Source organism: Chionomys nivalis, chromosome 6 (assembly GCF_950005125.1).
Source record: "Chionomys nivalis chromosome 6, mChiNiv1.1, whole genome shotgun sequence".
Lineage (NCBI taxonomy): Eukaryota > Metazoa > Chordata > Mammalia > Rodentia > Cricetidae > Chionomys > Chionomys nivalis.
In genome coordinates, this window is record NC_080091.1 from 10,951,801 (window position 1) to 10,972,468 (window position 20,668).

The following is a 20,668-nucleotide window of genomic DNA, read 5'->3' on the forward strand; positions in this document are numbered from 1 at the left end:
TAAAAATATTTATTTATTATGTATACAATATTCTGTCTGTGTATATGCCTGCAGACCAGAAGAGGGCACCAGATCTCATTACAGGTGGTTGTGAGCCACCATGTGGTTGCTGGGAATTGAACTCAGGACCTTTGGAAGAGCAGGCAATGCTCTTAACCTCTGAGCCATCTCTCCAGCCCCACTGCTCTGTATTCTTGCTGACAGCTGGGGGACCCTCAAAGGTACATGGGTGAGCCAGGCAGTCAGTGACCTCACTTCATCCTGGCCTTTCATACCTAGGGGCATGAGGCTAGGACTATGTCACCTACACCCAGGTATTGAAGACCCGAGCCTCGGGCCCCTCAAGGCTGATGGATATGTCCTTCCAGGCACATGCAGCATGGGAAGTCCTCAGTTTCCACTCAGCGTCCTAAAGGTCAGCTCCCCTGTATTGACGCAGGGTTCCATTGTACAGTCTGAGCTATCCTGGAACTCACTACATAGCCTAGGCTAGCCTCCCATTCACAGAGGGTCCCCTCCTTGAAGCTGAGGGCAGCAGGAGGCTGCTTAGTCCACGCTATGGGACGCCACCCCTAAACAACGGGGAATCGCAGCACCCTACAGGCCTGTGTCAGGTACAGGCCTGCCTGGCAGCCCCAGACTCTCACATGGTGTTTGGTCAGAGGTCAGGATCAAGGTCAAAGCTGGGGGGCCAAGGGACCCCTCTGAAAACCTTTCAGGCTTACGTAGGTTTCTTTGGCTGCAGGCTATTTTTGTTTCTAATGATTTCTTACTGTGGCTGTGAAGGTGGCTCAACAGAGCACTGGCTGCTCTTGCAGAGGACCCAGGTTCAATTCCTAGCACTCACAGGCAGCTCACAATCACCTGTGATTCCAGATCCGGGGGACCTGAAACCCTATTCTGGCCTCCATGGGCACAGAAACGACACAGACCCACAGACACAGACACAAAATCCCCCATGAAGGGCTGGGGGCCGTGTGATAGTCGCTCCTTGGGGAGACACATGCCTATGCCTGCTGCTGCTACCGTGGAAGGCAGTGGAATCCAGGCCTGAGTCCTGAGCCCAGAGAACCCCAGCTGGGGTGGTGTTTATTGGTTTATTTGCTCTGTCTCTTCCCCTCCTTTTGAATGGCGGTGGGTAAGAAACAGTCCCGGGAATGGGGCGCTCACCTGCAGCTCAGAGGGGGAACCACGCCCGCCTGACTTGCGCAAAGCCAGGCCCCCTCCCCCGGGCCCCCAGCATGCCCTGCACCTGGGGAGATGGGTGACAGGCTCAGAGTTCAGCAGTGCTGCAGCCCGAGCTGCAGACAGGGCAACACCAGCATCCCAGACAAGTAGTAGGCAGTGCGCCCAGGCAGGCGGGGGTCACAGCTCCGAGCGTGCTGCCTTGGCTACGATCACAAGCTTGGAGAGCTCAGACTTGAAGGCCCCAGGCCTGTGAGACACTGCAAGACACAAGCAAATTTGGGCCCTGACAAGATGCCACATGAAATGCTGGAACTGGGGCAGTGCCAGCAGAGGGCACAGCAGGGCTGGAGGGGAATGAAAGTGGAAACTGCAGAGCCAGGCACCGGGAGAGGCTTGTCAATGTAGCTGCTCTGGAGCCCCACCTAGAATCCCCAGTGGGGAGAGAGGGGCATGGCCAAGGAGGACCCCCTAAGTCCCCCAGTGAAGCCTGGAATAGGCTCTTTTGAGGACACGGACCCATTTCCCTGGGCTCTGCCAGCGTCTCCCTCGCCAGGTCCTCAGTCTAGCTCCTGACACTCCAGACTGGGGCGCTCTGCTTTCTACAGCAGCCGCCTTGGACCCGCTGCCAGAGGCAGACCAGTGCAGGTGAGGATCTAGGGTGTCACCAGCTAAACCGACCGACACAGCTGCGGCACAGGGTCCATGCTGCAAGAGACTTCTCTTTAGCCCACCGCCCATCCCATCCGCAGCGTCGTTGTCGTTGCGAGGCCCCCTGCCAGGAGCCGCATGCCTTCCGCCTGCCGGGTCCCATCTTCACCTACCTGCTGTCTTGGCCACTTCAAATTCCTCGTTTTTAAGGGGGACATCACTCTCTCTCTCAAATGCAGCTTTGGACTGAAAGAGAACAGGACACTTCAGTAGACACACATAGAGGGAAGCCCCTCGAGTCCCCTTGGTTTGTCTCTTGAGCTCTGTGGTCTAAAGCCAGGCACCCCCAGCAGGGAGCCCAGGGGTCAGCTCACAGGTAACAGCCTCAGTGTCACCTGGGCTCCCAGTAACACTCCTGAGAAGGCTGTTACACGGCTCTGGTACTCTGAGCCTGTCACTGGCTGACTTGAGGGACAGGAGAAGACCAAGGCGACCCTGCTCCACCCTGGCTCCTCCCATTATCCCACAGGGAGCCTCTGCTGCCAACCTCCCCATTTTTCTGGCCTCCTGGGGCAAAGCAGGTCTATGTATAGGGATGGGCCAAAAGCCCACATTGTAGGCCTTCTGCTGAGGGCCCCAACTCATGTGGAAGCCCTGGGGTCAGTGGGATGGCTGAGCCCCTTGCAGTGAATGGTATCTGGAGACCCCTTCTGTCCTCAGGTCCCCGAGACTGGCACTCACATAGGCCATGGCATACTCGATCTCAGCACCCCGGACCTCGGCCTTGAACTGTGTGAAGTACAGGTAGGACTTCCCCTGAGGCCTGTGGGGAGACAGTCGACGCTGGTGGGGCCCAGTAGAGGCCCCAGAAAAGCCTGGTGACGTGGGATTCCATGGCAGGAATCTCCAGGAAGGTGAAGTCAAAGATGGGAAGGAGCTCTGTGTGTGCCGGGGATGAAGGGAAGGGGGACAGCTCCTGGGATAGGAGAGATGGGGTGTCTGGTAGCCCAAGCTGGCCAAGGCTAGCCTCGAGCTCCTGATCCCCTTGCCTCTGCCTTCCAGAGCTGGTGATTAAGAGAAACAGCAGCTGACTGTATGTCACAGAAGGCAGGGCTCTATCTCAATTTTTAAAATTTGCCAAAAAGCACTGTGGTGATTTCCTGCCCTGTGACCTAACTCCCAGCTCCCTGCCCTCCTCCCATCCCCTTCCTGGTGCTGTGGTGTTAATACACACACTGGCAGCTTCCCCAAGGTCACAGGGCCACTGTCCAGTCTGTTCCCTACTTGTCCGGAATCAAATGTGGTGTGCACATGCACAGTGTCTGCAGGACACTCCCCCCCAGCCCCATGCATACACAGTGTCTGCAGGACACCCCTCCCCCAGTCCCGTGCATACACAGTGTCTACAGGACACCCCCCCCCCCCCCGCAGTCCCGTGCATACACAGTGTCTGCAGGACACCCCCATTCACCCACACATACGCAGCGGCTGCGGCTCACCTCCAGATGGTACAAGTGAAGTGCTGACTGTTTTCGCTCGTCCCCAGGCTCATCTGCCATTGCTGGGGAGAGAGGATAGGCTTGTTGAGCAAGGACAGGTAGGCCTCTTTGCAAGGTCGCCACACACGCTGCCCTACAGTGGATCAAGACACTGCCTATGTCACTTTCTTCCCATAAAGGACGACATCCTGAGAATGGCTCCCAGCTTAGCAACAGTGAGATCCTGTCTAAAAACTAGATAAGGGTTGGGGCCTGTGGGTCAGTGTCTAGCATGGGGCCCTGGCTCTATCCCCAGAAGCAGGGCACAGTGGAGCATGTCTATCACCCCAGCACCCGAGACAATCAGGAGTTAGCCTTGGCTACATAGGAAGCAAGCCTGGGCTACATGAGACACCCCGTTTCAAAAAAACAATACAGGCACAGTGGTGCACTCAGGAGTCAAAGGCAGATAGCTCTGTGAGTTCAAGGCCAGCCTGGGCTACACTGTAAGTCCCAGGCCAGTCAGGACTACACTATGAAAGCCTGTTTCAAACAACAACCCATAGCAGCCAGGGCTGAGACGGCTCTGCACCTAAGAGCACAGGCCACTCTTCCAGAGGACACAGGTTTTGTTGCAGAACCACACGGTGGCTCACAGCCACCTGTAACTCGTTACAGGGGACCTGGTGCCTTTTTTTGGTCTCCACACACACCAGGATATGCAGCTGGTGCACAGGCATTCATGCAAGCAAAACACCATACACATAGAACAACTAAAATTAAATCGCAACAACAAAAACCCTAACCAACTAGTTCTCACAGCAAGTATCCCCAGCCCTGGGGCTCCCATTACTGCTCTCCATGGCTTCAAAGAAGAGGTTTTCCAATGCTAAGGCAGGCCGTGTTTACATCAATTACAAGGGGACCCTGTGGCCGCTTGGCTACATTCTGCCTGAAAGGTAAGCCCCAACTGCACTCACGCCAGGATCAAACTGCTGGCTCTGGGTCAGTCCACAGACACACTAATCCCGAACTGGCAGGCTGCTCCAGGGCCTCTGTGCCTGGAAAACAGCCCATCCGAGAAATGCCGCCAAGAGGTCCATGCCTTGCTTTTCCATTAGAACAGGGTCTGCTGTAGCCCAGGCTATTCTTTTTTTTTTTTTTTTTGCTTTTTCGAGACAGGGTTTCTCTGTGGTTTTTTGGAGCCTGTCTTGGAACTAGCTCTTGTAGACCAGGCTGGTCTCAAACTCACAGAGATCCGCCTGCCTCTGCCTCCCAAGTGCTAGAATTAAAGGCGTGCGCCACCACCGCCCGGCAGCCCAGGCTATTCTTGACGGTGACTTTGAATTCCTGATCCTCCTGTCTCAGAGCAGAGTGCTGTCACCCACCTGCTATTGGCCCCTCTTATATTCATTTAATCTCAGGCACAGCCAACCCCTAAACCCGCTGACAAAATAAAGTGGGAATTTTCCTTTCCCGGGACCATTCACGTTAAAACGCAATCAGTGAGGCCAGGCCCACGGTGCAGCCCTCACCACCATGCATCAGACCCTCTGCCCCATCAGCGACAAGGGAAGCCTGGGGCTCAGCTCCCGACTCCCTCTCGGTCCGAGCACATCCACTTCCTCACTGAGCGCAGTGTTTTTGAGGTTCCGTCTGGCCGTGGCAGGTATCGGGCTACGCTCCACTCCATGTAATGGAAATTGTCACTGTCATTTGTCCCTTGAGCTCCCTGAGAAGCTGGCTCTGAAGTGGGATCTGCATTTGTTTCCAAGATCTTGGGGGAGCACTGGTCCCAGCCTGTAACTGGCAGCAACGGCTACAGCAGAACAGCCGAGCCGACTGAAGCCTGCTGAGCAGCTGGCCACACAAACGCTGTCCTGGTTCGTTCCATGTCGACTAGACACAAGCTGGGCTACCAGAGAGAAAGGAGCCTCGACTGAGAAAACGCTTCCAGAAGATCTCGCTGCAGCCAGCCTGTAGGGCGTTTTCTTAATCAGTGACTGTTAGGGAGGGTCCAGCCCACGGTGGAGGTGCCATCCCCGGGCTGGTGGTCCTGGGTTCTGTAAGAAAGCAGGCTGGGCAAGCCATGGGGAGCAAGCCAGTGAGCAGCACCCTCCACGGCCTCTGCACCCGCTCCGCCTCCGGGTTCCTGCCCTGTGTGAGTTCCTTTAATGATGAACGGCAGTGTGGCAGTGTAAGCCGAATAAACGCTTTTGTCCCCAACTTGCTTTGGCCATGGTGTTTTTTCACGGCAATAGAAATCCTGACTAGGACACCCAGGTTCAGTCCCCAGCACCCACAGTGTAGCCCACAACCACTCGTAACTCCAGCTCTAGGGAATCTCAGTGGGCAACACACACATGTGTACCCATTCACACACCTTACTATATACACATGTTAAAAACTATGTGTTTTTAAATCGTGCCTACAGCGGGAAAGAGGCTGGGCGCTTGTCCTGGGGCTGCTAGCAGACGCCAGCTGACAGCCGTCTTGCACCCACTGCTAGTTTGTTACTGACTGAAGGTCTGTAGAGACAGCTTAGTGGTTAGAGCACTGGTTGCTTTTGTAGAGGACCTGGGTTCAATTTCCACCATCTACATGGCAGTGCACAACCCTCCATACCTGGTCCTGGGAGTCAGACACTCCCTTCTGGCCTCTGCTGGGTACCACGAGCACCTGGCTGAAGGTGTAGGCCCTCTGCAGCCTCTCTCTCCTTTACTCTCACTTGTTATATCCATGCTCAACTCACTCCACGCCAGAAGCAGGGCTGCTATCCCTGTCTGTGCGCAACGCTGCTCACAGTTGCTGGGCTGTGCATGCCTGTCCGTCCACGGACACTGAGCCACTTCCACTCACTGGCTGGCCCCATGGAAAGCTCTGCGCAGAACACTCATGTGCAAGGTACCGTAACCACCACTATGTCCCGTAAATGACCGGCTCTGGCTCCCATGGTTCACAGGCATCTAACTGCATGGCGATTGGCCTTAATGCTCCCTATGCTGCTGTACCATCCCGCATTCTACGGTAGGGGGATGGTCTTGCTGGGAGTTTGCCCCCTTGCCAGCTCACAGGCTGCCCTGAGGACTGTCCCAGGCTGACCACTCAGGCAAGCCTCCTAAGGCACAGACCATCCTGAAATAACAAAGATCCCACTGCCCATGGTTAGTGACACTGTCATCTAGCACTCAGGACGCTGAGGCAGGTGGAGCAGGGATACACGATAAGATTCTGTCAAAAAGCACCAGCAAATTTGACAAAAACAAATTGACAAATAAAAACCACAGTGGCTCATTGATCACACACGGATCAATAGAACCACAGTGCTCACCGCTCACACACGGATCAATAGAAATAGTGCTCACCGATCACACAGGGATCAATAGAACCACAGTGCTCACCGCTCACACACGGATCAATAGAACCACAGTGCTCACCGCTCACACACGGATCAACAGAACCACAGTGCTCACCGATCACACAGGGATCAATAGAACCACAGTGCTCACGGATCACACACGGATCAATAGAACCACAGTGCTCACCGCTCACACACGGATCAATAGAACCACAGTGCTCACCGCTCACACACGGATCAATAGAACCACAGTGCTCACTGATCACACAGGGATCAACAGAACCACAGTGCTCACCGCTCACACACGGATCAACAGTCAGGGACTGGCACTGTAGGTCACTGGCTCCATGAGGCAAAGGCCAGGGCAGCCCGGGGTCCTTTCAGGCTCTTGTGACTGAGAATCAAGTGCTTTCGGCTACAACAGAGCTACTGCTGTCCTTGCTGCATGTCCATGAGCACCACAGGCTTCCCCCACCCTCCTGAAGTGGTAATTGGGCTCACCCGCAGGGACTGGGACAGGATGCAGTGGGGGATGCCCTGACTGCTCCTTCACGTAGCACACAAGGGGTCATCCCGGATTCTGAACCACGAATGACGGACTGACAAGCTACCTCTTTTCTGGAGTGAGGAAGAGTCTCCCAGGAATGGCAGCTCCAGGCTGTCAGTCAACTCCTGAGAGATGGGAGGCAGGGGAGTGCCCAAAGACTGAGGTCAGCTTGGAAAACATGGAAGGCTGGCTCATTCTGGCTGCAGTGTGACCCTGCCCATGCACAACACGGGGCTGGGAGGTGGCTCCGAGTCTAAGAGGACTGGCTGCTCTGCCAACACGCGATGGTGGCGCACAGCTGTTTGTACCTTCATGTCCAGGAGCTGTGTCTCCCTCTTCCGGTCTCCACGGGCACCAAGCACATATGTGGTACACAGACACCATGCAAGCACAATACCCATACATACTAAAAAAAATAATCTTTTCCAAAATTCAAAAAGAATGCTGGGCGGTGGTGGCGCACACCTTTAAACCCAGCACTCAGGAGGCAGAGGCAGGCGGATCTCTGAGTTCAAAGCCAGCCTAGTCTACAGAGAGAGTTCTAGGACGGGGCCCCAAAGCTACAGAGAAACCCTGTTTTGGGGGGAAAATTCAAAAGAAAGAAAATGCACTGAGCCTGCATTGTCTCTGTGCTGATTGCCAAGAACACGCCCACACATGAAAGAGGCCATGAGTGACTCACCTCATTGGTCCCTCCTTGGGAAGCGTATGTGAATGTACATGTAAACTTGCCCTGGAAAAGAGAAAGAGAAGGAGGCTGAAGAGCCAGTGTCTCACTGCACAGAATTAAGACCCCAGCATGCTGGGTGTGGGGCTGCATGCCCATCACCTCAGCGAAGGTGAAACCAAACAGGAGTCACGTTGACTGAACTGTTATTAAGTCTCCATGCCTTACAGGCATAAATCTCCGTTTCCTAAGCCGAATGTATCCTGGGAAACACGCTTTTCAACCTATGATGAACTCCTGAACGCCTGTGACAACTCTCTCCACACAGTGTGTTCTCACATTGGTCTACCTTGATCCCCGAGTGCCCCAATAATTTCAACAGCTGTTTTCTATAAATCCTAATGCTTCTCTATAAAAAAGGGCCCTCAAAAGCCAGTGAGGGGGAGGCAGTTGCTGGCCAGTCAGTCCCTTGTGCACTTTTAAATATAGCTTGCTTTAATCAGATGGCTGTCAGAATGCTCCCTCTCCGGGTTTAACAGTAACCAAGGAAGCCAAGGCGGGAGAACTGCAAGATGAAGGCCGGTCTTGGTGACCGAAGGTAAAACAGTAGAGAGAGGCCTTGGACATACATCTGCAGTAGAGCTCTGGCTGGAGCTGGGGTGGAACCCTAGCCTGTGTGAGACCCTAGGTTCCAGCTCAGTATCATAGAAAAGAAAAAGAACTTTGCATAATCCCTGGGGGGGTGTTTCCTGGGAAGGTCACGTGGCCTTCAGCAGTCACCAGTTTAGAATACTGGTCTTGGATTCAGCACCTGGGAGTGCCCGACACACGAGAGCCTTTGTTACTTCCTTCCTGCAACACAATCCTGCCAGGAAGCTCTGGGCTACAAGAGTGTTCTCAAGTCGGGCTGTGGTAGCCCACGCCATTAACCCCAGCACTCGGGAGGCAGAGGCAGGCAGATCTCTGTGAGTTCGAGGCCAACCTGGTCTACAAGAGCTAGTTCCAGGGCAGGCTTCAAAGCTACAGAGAAACCTTGTCTCAAAAAACAAAAAACAAACAAACAAAATCAAAAAATAAGAATGTTCTCAGGAAATGGTCACCAGGGATACAGCTGTCACAGGAAAATCGCAGTGGCAGGACCCGTGTAAGGCCTGGGGTGTTTCCTTTCTGGTCCGAGCTCACGAGCAACCCTCTCGGGACCTGCATAGCGAAGTGAAGTCTCTTGAGACCCACGGCTCTCACCACCCAGAATCCCGTTTTCCAGAATGTGCTGGAAGAGGGGAGGGTGCCGTGTAGGTAGGAAGTGCTTGACAGGCGGCGACGGAGGCAGCCACCCCCCTTTGAGTAGCCGGTCTCCGGGTAACCCCGCCCCTGCCGGTACTGGCTCCGTCCAATCCCGGCAGTGCCCGGTCAGCGATGTCCCCCGAGGGAGGCTCGGCACTTACCCCGGGCCCTACGTCCTGGGAGAAGGAATGGACGACGCCTCCGGGCCTCACGTCAAACGGCACGGTGGTGGGCTCGGACACGGCGCCCGCCAACGCCAGTTCCGCGGTCACCAGGAGCAGCGCGGTCCAGAGGGCTCCGCTGGGCGCCGCCATCTTGGTTCCGGGCCACTGCGCAGGCGCCCGCCGACGGGGCGCGGCGAGGGACACGTGGAGCGGCCTGCGGGGGACGCGTCGTCGCGATACAGTGACGCACACGTCGCAGCTCCGTCCGCCGTGTTTGGGCGGGTCACAACTCGGCACGTGATGCCAGACGGCGCCTCTGATTGGCGGCCTCGGATGAATGGAGAAAATTAGTGTCGGTGCTGCAGGGGTAACATCTGCCTTTTTCCGGCTCAAGTTCGGGTTCCCCATATAAAAATGCCTGACGTCATTGTAATTAGGGTGCAAAAGCTATTCCGGTATTTTTACATTTATATCTTATTTAAATGGACTCCAGGTCTCCACCTTTCAGGCAGCATGGGGTTTGACTGCGTTTTATTTTGTTAGAGTATTTTTAATAGTTTCAGTTTTTAATTTTTAAACTTGTTGATTATTTTTCGTTTTGTAACTTATTTTACTTCAGTTTATAGTTTAAGTTTAATTTAATTTTTTTTTTCAAGACTAGGTTTCTCTGTAGCTTTGGAGCCTGTAATGGAACTCGTTATATAGACCAGGGTGGTTTTGAACTCTGAACTCACAGAGATCCGCCTGCCTCTGCCTCCCAAGTGTGCGCCACCACCACCTGCTTAAAAATATTTTATTGTGTGTCTGGAGCGATGACTCAACAATTAAAGGCACTGGCTGCTCTTGCAGAGGACCCAGGTTTGAGTCCCAGAACCCACATGTCGGTTTATAATCTAACTCCATATCCAGGGGATCCGACATCATCTTCTGGCCTCTGGAGGCACCAGGCACGCATGTGGTGCACAGACCAGGTGGAACATACACTCACACACATTGAGTAAAATAAATGTGTTTATTCTATGTCAGGATGGCCTTGAACTCCTGATTCTTCTGCCTGCCCCTCTCCAGTGCTGGGGTGACAGCTGGGATGGAAACCAGGGCTTTTGTGTGCTAAGTGATTGCCCTGACCCCTGCGCCCTGGCACCAGTTATGTGGTCTATGGCTGAAGAGCAGGCTCTGTGGCCTCAAGTGGCTGTTCACTTACAGGATCCTGCAGGTGTTATCAGGACAGAAGGAGGCTGTCCCAGCGCAGGGGACAGAGGACTCCACTTTCACAGTTTCCTGTGTGTGTCACAGGCGTTGCTTAGCTCTCCTGGGGCTAGAATATGGGCCCTTAAGCAAGCCTGGCCAGCCCTGTGCTGCCGAGCAATATTCCCAGCTTTCTGATGGTTAAAAATGAGACTTAAGTCGGTCAGCGAGATGGACGAGTAACGGGGAAGGGGCTTGCTGCCAAGACTGCTGACTGGTGCTTCAGGCCCTGGGGAACTAGACGATGACAGAAGTGATTCCCACAAGTTGTCCTGACTGCATGTGAGCTGGGCATACAAAACTAGCCTCCAGTACTTCTGAGGATGCTGCCTGCTCCCGCCCCACGCTCACTCCCCATCCCTTCCTTCTCTCACTATTGGCTTTCCTTTTACATTTATGGATTCGATGTCTGAAGGCAGAGGGCAGCTCCCAGGTGGGTTCTCTCTCCCACTCGGGTGGCGGGGCTTAGCAGCAAGTGCCTAAATCTGCTGAGCCATCCCGTGAACCCCTTTGTTCCCCACACTCCTTTCAAATGAAAGGGAAGGGGGGTGCTGTTTCACTAGGTACACAGACCACGTGTACCTTCCAGGGTGGGGCCAGAACCTGGCAGAAGCCACCAGCTGACTAAGAACTCACAGAGATCCGCCTGCCGTGCCTCTGAGCCCTAGGACGGCCACCACGACCAGCCTTTGATAATTTCATTACTTTGGAGGCTGGAGATGGCTCAGCAGTTAGGAGCAGGCACTGCTCTTCCGGAGGACTCGGATTTAATTCCACACAGCCTCGTCATGGGCTCACACCCAACTCCTCTGGCTTCTGGAGACGTCCATTCATGTGCATATACCCACTGACTCAAACACATGCATATGCATGCACATACTCAGATAATTAAAAATAATACATCTTTAAGGAATAATTTCAAAAATTAAAAAATGTTTTTGAGACAGGGTCTCAAGTATCCTAATCCTATGGCCTTCACCTCCCGAGGGCTGGGATGGGGTGTCTTATGCACCCCAGCGACCCCGTACCCCCCTCCCAGTTCAGCACCCACACCGCACAGAGCCCCCTGCAATCCTTCAGTCCCTGAAGCCAGCACAGCTGGAGAAGGAGCCGCACACGGCACAATTTCCATCTGGAATCGTTTAATGAGTCTACATACCACATAATTATAAAAGAATAAGAATTGACAAAAATATTTTCTTTCCATAATATGTAGAGGTGGTTTCTGGTTTGTTTATGTTTTTTTTTTTTGTTATTTTTTTTTTTTTTTTTTTTAACTTTTTACTTTATGCCCGAACTCTGGTGGGAGGGGGCTGGGAAGGGCTACACCCCTGAGGTCAGGATGGGTCCTACTCCCGACCCTGGCACCCCTGGGTGGTGCTGGAGAAGTCGGGCAGAGACGACAGGCAGGGCAAAAGGTGCCCCGACAAGGGCTTGGCAGCTCCACATAGCCTGGGAATTGGGAGGGCGTGTTGGGTCCCAGCGGCCCAGTGCCGTACCTCCAATTTTATATTTCGGTACCACTTGCTTCCTGTCTTTTAAATAATTATTTAAAATGCTCCCCAAACACACACGACTCTGTGGGGGGGGGGGTGAGGGGGCAGCACATGCTTCTGCGCTGGGGTGGTGCTGCAGGTTTGGGACCCTGGCAGCGCCTGTGGCTGTGGGCCCGGTGATGGTCTCCTCCTAACCAGCCCAAGGAGGGCCGCATGGGGGCCACCACCTCTGTCCTGGCCCCCAAGCAGCAGCAAGCAAACAAATCGAAAGCTTCAAAAACTAAAAGATTAAAAAAATGCAAGAAAAGCAGCGGCGGCATGAGGGCAGAGGTCGGAGGTCAGAGGTGCTCCTGAAGGAAGTGCAGCAATGTCACCTCGTAGTGCTCCCCAGACTCGGGGCAGCGGATGCTGTGTCTCTCGTTGGGGTAGATCTGTGGAAGAGAAAGAGGAAGACGCAGGGCTGCAGACAGGCTCACCTGGGGCCCCTGCTCTGCACCACACAAGGCAGAGCTCCTCATCCAGGCTCTGGGGGTCCCTTCCCCAGACCCACAGCTGCCTCCTCTCCTCTCCTGTGTCTTCTATAACCCATGCCCCACAGTCTGCCGGGATATCCTCCAGGCAGGGCCCCCACTGAGGTCCACTGTCCCCTCACTGCGAAGCCCGGCTCTGCCCTACCCCTCAGGCCAAGGCTCGGCCCACCCTCACTTCCAAGGCTGAGTAACCCAGGGTCCAGGGTCTCGGGCTCCCTGGGCCTCAGTCCTCACCAGCTCCTGCAGAGTCCCCTCCCTCAGGGGAAGTCCTCTGGGGTTTCTAATCATTGTGGGGGCACCCCCAAGCCTGTAGATAGACTCATCAAAGCAGGACCTGGGATGTGGAGGATGGAGCCTGGGCCGCCGCCCCCAGAACCACTCACCTGGAGCTGGTACGGCTTCCCTGCCCGGATCAGCTGGGACACGAGGAAGTTTGTGTGGAAAAAGTGGACATTTTCATCCAGGAAGCCATGAAGGATGAGCAGGCGGTTAGGCCTGGAGGAGAGGGAAGGGAGTGAGGCCTCTGGGGGACAGCCTCTCCCTGGCCCCCATGCCCAGGCATTCTACTGTGGTAGAACGTTCTGGAAGCATATTACCACTACACCCCACCAGCACTGACCACTGCATTATGCCCCGGTCAGCAGCCACCTGTGCCTCCTCAGAATATCAAAAGTGGTAGGCGTGACCAAGAAGGTGAATTTTCTCTTTTATATCAGATTTATTTATTTTAGGCGTAGGGTCTCATGTAGCCCAGGCTGGCCCTGAACTGTCCATGTAGCTAAGGATGACACTGAACTTCTGATCCTCCTACCTCCACCTCCTGCGTGCTGGGATGACAGGCATGAGCTGCCATGTCTGGGGTCTGTGGTGCTGGGCTGGGCCCAGGGCCTCCTGCATGTTGGCCACAGGCTCAGCTATTTTCTTTCTTTCTTTCTTTCTTTTTTTTTTTTTTTTAAAACTATAGATGGTTGTGCCGGGCGGTGGTGGCGCACGCCTTTAATCCCAGCACTCGGGAGGCAGAGGCAGGCGGATCGCTGTGAGTTCGAGACCAGCCTGGTCTACAGAGCTAGTTCCAGGACAGGCTCCAAAACCACAGAGAAACCCTGTCTCGAAAAACCAAAAAAAAAAAACTATAGATGGTTGTGAGCCAGCATGTGGTTGCTGGGAATTGAACCCAGGACCTCTGGAAGAGTGGTCAGTGCTCTTAACCCCTGAGCCAACTCTCCAGCCCCTAGACACTAACTTTTTGCAGCACTAATGGTTCCTATGAATGACAGAGCAATGTCTGGAGTCGTTGTGGCTTTGTAAGTTGTACGCCCATCGGACCTCTAGCTCTAGAACATTCCGTCCTGCCATCCCAGCAGCAGTGTGGTCTCGGCCTCCACAGAGCAGTGAGTGGGACTGACTGCAGGAGCCCTGCAGTGGTGCAGACAATGGTGGGCATTCCCAAGGCAGAGGTGCCAACGCCACACTGCACTGTGACCAGCGGCTGCCCCTCTGCTGTGACCACTGTCACCTGCGAGGTGAGTGTGTGTGGACAGTGCCCACGCCCATACAGCCTGAGGAGCTCAGGTCCAGATGGGCTGTACAGGCTGGACGTGAGCTCACAGGGCTACTGGAACTGTGTAGGCAAGTGCTTCAGGAAAGCAGGGTGCCACGGCCTGTGTGGCCCTCGTCCCCACCATCCCGCACCCAGGCCAGCTGGCAGGAGGTACCAGGAGACACAGGCAGAGAGGACGGGAGCCTGGAAGCTGCAGGGAATAGCACTGGGGAGCGGATGGTAAGCGCGTGGGTGGCTTACTCATTGGGCAGCTTCTCCACATGCAGGGCCACCGACCCTGCCTCATAGCCTTGCTGGTTGTTCTCGGGGACGTCCATGTACCGTTCCGTGTACCCCGTGTCGTAGGCCATCCACACAGTGACGGGAGCACCCGCAATGGCTACCTGGAAGACACAAGGGGTGCATCAAGCAGGAAGAGAGAAGGAGAAAGGTGTCGGATCTGGGGCCTGGCCTTGGCCGGAACTGCGGGCCTCAGCAGAGGGTTAGGCAGCTCATGCATGAGGGTGGTGGCTTGCAGGGGGCCCTCAGATGTGTTCCCATGGGCCTTGAGCTGCACTCCACGCAGGGCGTGGAGGGAGGGCCCGTCCCACCTTCCTGCCTCCTCCGCCTCCTCATGGCCGCCGCCCCGCAGTGCCCTGCCAGTCCCGGGGGCCTGCGCCCCCCTGCTGCTCCTCACAGCATGCCCCACCTCTGCCCCTCCGAGGCGGGGGTCCCGGGCTTGGCCTCCCACATAGAGCTGCTGGCGGATGCCATCCTGGGGTCGGTGGTGGCAGGCAATGAGGAGGGGGACTCGGCTTCGTGGGGTGGCTGCGGGGAGAGATAGCCAGGTGGCAAGGCCCCTGCCAAAGTGCTTGCTCCAGGCTGGGGCTCCTGGGTGGGGACGTGGGATCAAGGGCAGATGGGCATCGGGCCGCAGGGGGCTAGACAGGAGTGAGACCCACCTTGAACACGTGTGGTTTGTGAATGAGCCCCATGAGTGAGAGGAAGCCACCGTAGGACCAGCCGTGGATGGCGACACGACTGAGGTCTATGAAGCCGTACTTCTCGGCCACGTACTGCAAGCCTTCCACCTGGTCCTCAATCTCCACCTGGCCCTGTGGAAACCCAGCACTCTGTGACTTCCACCAGATCGTGACCAGGATCCCACACCCCGTCACCTTGTTGCTAGCAAGAAGCCTCTTTTTTTAGACTCAAAGTAATACTCGAAGTACTACTGCCCAGAAAGGCCCTGCTGAAGCTGCTCTCCTGTTTGCAGGGATGACACCAGCAGCAGCAGCACCACCCCCATCACCCCCACCATCATCATGACCACCATCAGCACCATCCCCGCCACTGCCGCAGTCACTGCCCTCGACACCAGTGTCCTCACCATCCTATAAGCTCCCTTCTGCCACGCCCATCAGACCCACCCTTGGGTTCCTGTGGACCAAGAAGCTCCACAGCATCCAGCTGTGTCTGGGCCAATATCCTCCCCCAGCTGCATGCTCGGGCCTGAGAGGAGTGGAGAGCACGCGTGTTTCTGGGACCCAGTTGCTCCCAAGGGCCACACTGCAGGAGCAGGACTCACCATCTGGTTTTTCAGGGCCCCCTCAAATCGCAGGCCCCGCTGACAGGAACCCCGGCCATCGATCACCACCACAGCGTAGCCCAGGGACGCCAGCGTGTTCAGCCGCAGGTACTTGATGCCCTTGAAGGAGTTGTTCACCAGCTGCACCTGCAGGGAAGCTGGGTGGTGAGAGCTGCAGGGGCGGCGGGGGGGCGGGGTCTGGCCAGGGTGCACTCACCTGTGGGCCCCCATAGACGAAGAGCACAGTGGGGTGCTTCCTTCCCGGCTGCAGGGTGTGTGGTTTGTAGATCATGCCGTAGAGCTGCACGTCGGCGCGGGTGTGGAAGTGGAAGATCTCGGGGGGCACGTAGTCCGGGGGGCAGTCTGCCGTGACAAAGGTACTGAGAGTGGCCAGCAGGGCCATGCCCACCCCAAGTCCAGGCCTGTGGACCTCATCTGCCCCCACTGCTTCTAGCTGGAAGATGATCTTGGGGGAGCTGTGGAGGGGGGGAACTGCATGGGGGACATGCAATCCCCTTGGCATGGCCCAGCTGGCCTAGACCAGATACAATGTTCCTGCCTCTGCCTCCCGAGGGCAGGGATGACAGTGTGCTCTACCACACTTGGGTTCTGGGCATGGAACCGGGGTTCCAGGCATGCTGGCACCCTGCCATTGAGCCCTGGCCACTACTGGAGGTCTATGCAAGGCACGTCTTGGGACAGTGGCCTGGCAAGCACTCCAGATCTCGTGTGGGTAGTCATGGCAGACCTCAGGCTCTAAGGCGGTCTCTCAGAACTATCTTTTTCTGAGGCCCCTCTGCTGGCTGACCTTGAGCTCCCTGCAACAGCAGTTGCCCTGGGGCGTCAGGGTGGCTGCCAGGGACTGCTGTGAGAGGGAACTGTCTCCATCTCTGTGCCCGTCACTGGGAGCCCTGGCTGGTGGGGCTTCCTGAGGCCGCACTACTCACTGGCTGACTCCATCATGCTGGCCCAGAAGCGTGGCTGCTTGTGCAGCGGGTCGTCGTCAGGGCCGCTCAACTTGTACACGTGCACACAGGGTGGCGTGCTCACGCTGCTGTAGTGACTCACAAACATGTCGAAGTTCTGCTGGAGGCAGGGTGGCTCTCAGTGCACAGGAGCAGCCTCTGCCTTTCCCCAGGAACCCTGCACAACCCACCCACCCGCAGGCCACCGCCACCACCCTTTGCAGATGAGAAAACGGTCGGTCAGGGACTGTCCCAGTTCACGGACTCAGGCCTCATCCTTGATGGTTTCTAGAATGTTCTGAGAGGCTAAGGGCTGTGGACTGGATTAGAGGGAGGCCAGGGTGAGAAGGGGTGTGGCGTGCCTACCTGACTCATGGAACAGCTGTGGGAGAAGCCAGGCGTGGTGAGCCGCACGATCTCGCCAGCGGACTCGTAGCTGACCACGTAGAGGTGGTGCTCCAGGGGCGTGTCTTTGGTGCCTTGGAAGTACACCAGCTTCGTCTGTTCATTGACCCAGATCTGCAGGCAATGGGGGCTTCTGTGAGCAGCCGTGTCTGGCTACACTTCCTGCCCTAGACCCAGGGCCAGGGACCACAGTCAGGGACACCCAGCAGCAGCCAGGCACGACTGAGGGCAGAGCGTGAGGGAGAGACAGGCTGCTGTGGGGCCGAGAGTTCCCCCAGAACGCATAGGTCCCAACTCCACGTGCTGCACGACATAAGCTGGGCGTGATGGAACAGGCGCCACCCAATACTTGGGCTTAGTCAGTTAACGGCCGCCTGGGCTATGAGAGACCCTTTCTCAAAAAATAAAAAGATGTCTGTTTGTTTGATTTTGAGGCCGAGGCATGCTATATAGCCCAGGCTAGCCTAAAATACAAAGGTTTTCCCCTCCTTGGGCCCTGAGTGTCGGGATGACAGGCCCACAGATAACACTCTGCTCGGGCTCTGAAAATGTTTTGCTCTCGTGTTTTCCTTAATTCCAGAGTCCTAAGTTCAAAGCCACATGGAGAAGTCCTGTCTGTGGCAACACAGGTGGGGACGTGCTCACACCAGGATGGGCACTCAGAGCATTTCCAGGTGTATGTGGCTGAGCAGAGCTCAATGGAAACTTGCCTAACTCATGAGGACCCTGGTGCTATATGCACAGCACAAACTAAAGAATGAATAAAAATTAGAAATATGTGAAGCAAATTTAAAAATCTTAAATCTGGTTCTGTGCTTGGGGGACCCTGGGTAGCTTGTCTGGACATGTGCAGCCATCATAACTAGGATAGTTATACCCTATCCTATAACTCCATAAGGAGTGGGAGGAGGCTGGCTGGCCCTTAGCACCCAATCCAGAACTGCTGTCCTGGGCAGCCAGGGGATAGGCCAGGTCTCCCTACACGGAACTCCCGCTGAGAATATTGGTGTCCTGGGGCCTCCGGTGGGGGCGGGGGAGGGGCAGATCCAGCCACAGGAGGGCCCGGAGAAAGGTACCTTGGAGCCATGTCTTGACAAAACCTCCCACTCGCCACTGGTCAGCGCGACCTCCTCCTTGACGGGGCACTTGAACTCGTCTGTGGGAAGGGGAGCAGAGAGGTGAGGGGACGAGGGACGTGGATGGGACCCGGCAGCTCTGCAAGGGAAGAACAGTCTCAGCCAGTGCCCAGCATGGCCTAATGGGCCAGTGCTCCCAGAGGACAGCCAGGAGCCTCCCTAATCTACAGCAGGCGTGGCATGTGATCAGTGGCCATGACCTCCTAGATGATGCCGGGCCACCAGAACCAGAACCAGACCCAAAACCATGCTTCCGTCGGGCAACCAAGCATGGCGGCACACACCTTTAATCCCAGCGCTCCAGAGGCAGATGTGGTCTGGGACAGCTGCAGGGGGACAGCTGGCTTCCTGTTCTGTCTTCCTAGTCTAAGGCCTCCAGGAGAGCTACCATTGTCCAGGCTAGCCCTCACATGTCCCCACCCATACACAGAGCCACCACCCCTGCCGGCGCCTCGGATTTGAGGCTGTGCATCTACATCTCGGCACCAGAGGGTTCATCGGTCACGTCACCTAGACGTCCCCCCTCTTGGGGTGTCCTCCAAAGCCACCCTCTTCCCTATGCCAGCCTCCTCATCCTCCACAAGCCCTTCTTCATGTTTGACTTTTGCTCCAGGTGTGCAGGTCTACTCCTGTGCACCGCCTGTGTGCACAGTGTCCACCCGTGAAGGCCAGTAGAAGGCACAGGACCCGGGGACCTGAAGAGGAAGTTTTGAGCCGTGTGGGCGCTAGGAACCGAACCCAGGTCCTATGCAAGAGCAGCCGGTGCTTTAACCTCTGAGCCACTGCCCCCCACCTCCCATTTTAGACAGGGCCTCACATAGCCCAGGCTGGCTTTAAGCTCACTAGGTAACCAAGGATGACCCTGAAGTCCAGATCCTTCTGCCTCCACCTGACATTCCACCACACATGGTTTCTGTGGTGCTGGGGATGGAACCCATGGCTTCCTGTGTGTCAGGTGGACACTGTATCAACACTGTACAAGAAGGCTAGCCCTTCTGGATCTCTTGCCTGCTCAGACACTAAGCAGCCACCACATCATGCCAAGAAGTACACGCTGGGGCCCGGCACTCTGCACCCGGTCTCGGGCTGGGCAACCATGAACTGGAGGGAAGTTTCTAGGCAAAGCCCCAAGTGCAATGGTGGTGTCCCAGCAGGGGCAGATCAACTTGACGACATTCCTGTGACAGAGGTCACTGCCAGGAGGGACACAGACAGCAGCTGACATGACACCTGGGCTCCCTGTGGCTCCTGGCCCTCAGAGACGCCAGCTCATTCGCTCTCTGTCCCTTGAGGCCATGGCTGCCACAGCCTGCTGCGGGCGCCACCTCTGAACTGTGGTGCTCCCTGAAGAAGACCTGTCTTCAGGGAGACTTGAGCGACGTCTGAGGACATATGTAGCTGTCACAGCTGGGGGAGCTGCTGTCATGGAGCAGGTAAAAATGGGGATACTGCTCCCTGAATGTCGCCAGTAGAAGCTGGGCCTGCACCCTGAGCTGAGGCCATGGCCTGTGCAAAGGCCCTGAGGTAGAAGACACAGCTCACTGCGCAGACTGTGACCTGTCCTGATGGCCCAAGGCACCCTCTCAAGAATGGCCCGGAAGTGCTCCCAACCCCTGGGGTTCACCGGCCATCGCCCCAGGAGCCGTGAGTATCTTCTAGAAGCATAGTCTATTCAGACTTAGTGCCTCAAGTCACTGGCTCCAAAACACACCGTGAGCCCCTCTCTCTTGATGGGTCCTGGAGTCTCTCTGGCCCTGACTGGACCCCACGTCATGCTGGGCACCACGTGCCCATCCCACTGGAAGAGCACCACCAAGGACCACATCTCCATCAAGAATATGACTTTTTCCGATTTGCTCTCCTCACCCCTGGCCCTGAGCCCCACAGAAACCCAGTCACAACGATGTCAGAAAAAGCCGCTTCCTGCTTCCTTCAGGGTCACAGTCCACTGGTGCCCCACCTCCTCCTCCAGGCGTCTCAACACTGCGGGCTCTGTCCTGCACACAGCCTTTACCTCCAGCCGCGTCCCCTGCCCCAGGCCTTTGCACAGCTGCATTCTCTGCCTTAAGCCTTCACTGCGAACTCACCACATGCATCCTAGGCCCTGTCAGATCCCTGCAGCAGCATGTCGCCCGAGGCGCTGGCTCACATTACAATAGTGCCCCTTCTTCTCCTCCTGACGCCGCCAAATTCACCTCCTCTACATCCCCTGAGGCAGATACGCCATCTCTAATCACTCCAGCATGGTCCCTTAGAGTCTTTGGGGAGGACACGCTTTGCTTGCCGGCTCAGACAGGCCTTGCCCCTCCAGCCTCAGCCGCGGAGGTCTGAGGTCACTGGTGTGCCCACTACAGTGGCACCCTGGGCCCCTAGAGCCACTCAGCCTGAAGGCTGAGGCTGGGACACAAACAAGAGCAGGCAAACTA

General features: G+C 56.0%; 2 protein-coding genes across 4 annotated transcripts in view; both read right to left on the reverse strand.

The window, feature by feature from the left end:
- Window positions 1-1,055: 1,055 nt before the first annotated feature.
- Mydgf (myeloid derived growth factor) lies at window positions 1,056-9,529 on the reverse strand. Its single transcript, XM_057771966.1, has 6 exons — window positions 9,332-9,529; window positions 7,902-7,952; window positions 3,336-3,397; window positions 2,578-2,659; window positions 2,010-2,082; window positions 1,056-1,445 (listed from the first exon to the last, which is right to left on the reverse strand). The coding sequence occupies exons 1-6, from the start codon at window positions 9,482-9,484 to the stop codon at window positions 1,366-1,368; spliced, it is 501 nt and encodes a 166-aa protein (XP_057627949.1). The 5' UTR covers window positions 9,485-9,529; the 3' UTR covers window positions 1,056-1,365.
- A 2,191-nt stretch (window positions 9,530-11,720) lies between these two features.
- Window positions 11,721-20,668, reverse strand: part of Dpp9 (dipeptidyl peptidase 9) — a 29,055-nt gene continuing 20,107 nt past the window's right edge. For 2 of the 3 annotated variants that reach the window (XM_057771680.1, XM_057771679.1), the window contains exons 13-21: window positions 18,183-18,262; window positions 17,068-17,220; window positions 16,684-16,819; window positions 15,954-16,099; window positions 15,737-15,883; window positions 15,111-15,263; window positions 14,410-14,552; window positions 12,992-13,103; window positions 11,721-12,509 (exon numbers count right to left, since the gene is read on the reverse strand). In XM_057771680.1, the coding sequence (XP_057627663.1) occupies window positions 12,417-12,509; window positions 12,992-13,103; window positions 14,410-14,552; window positions 15,111-15,263; window positions 15,737-15,883; window positions 15,954-16,099; window positions 16,684-16,819; window positions 17,068-17,220; window positions 18,183-18,262 (1,163 nt within the window). In that variant the 3' untranslated portion in view covers window positions 11,721-12,416. Of the gene's footprint in view, window positions 12,510-12,991; window positions 13,104-14,409; window positions 14,553-14,857; window positions 14,977-15,110; window positions 15,264-15,736; window positions 15,884-15,953; window positions 16,100-16,683; window positions 16,820-17,067; window positions 17,221-18,182; window positions 18,263-20,668 lie in introns of those variants that run through there. The other variant, XM_057771681.1, reaches the window with a different exon arrangement.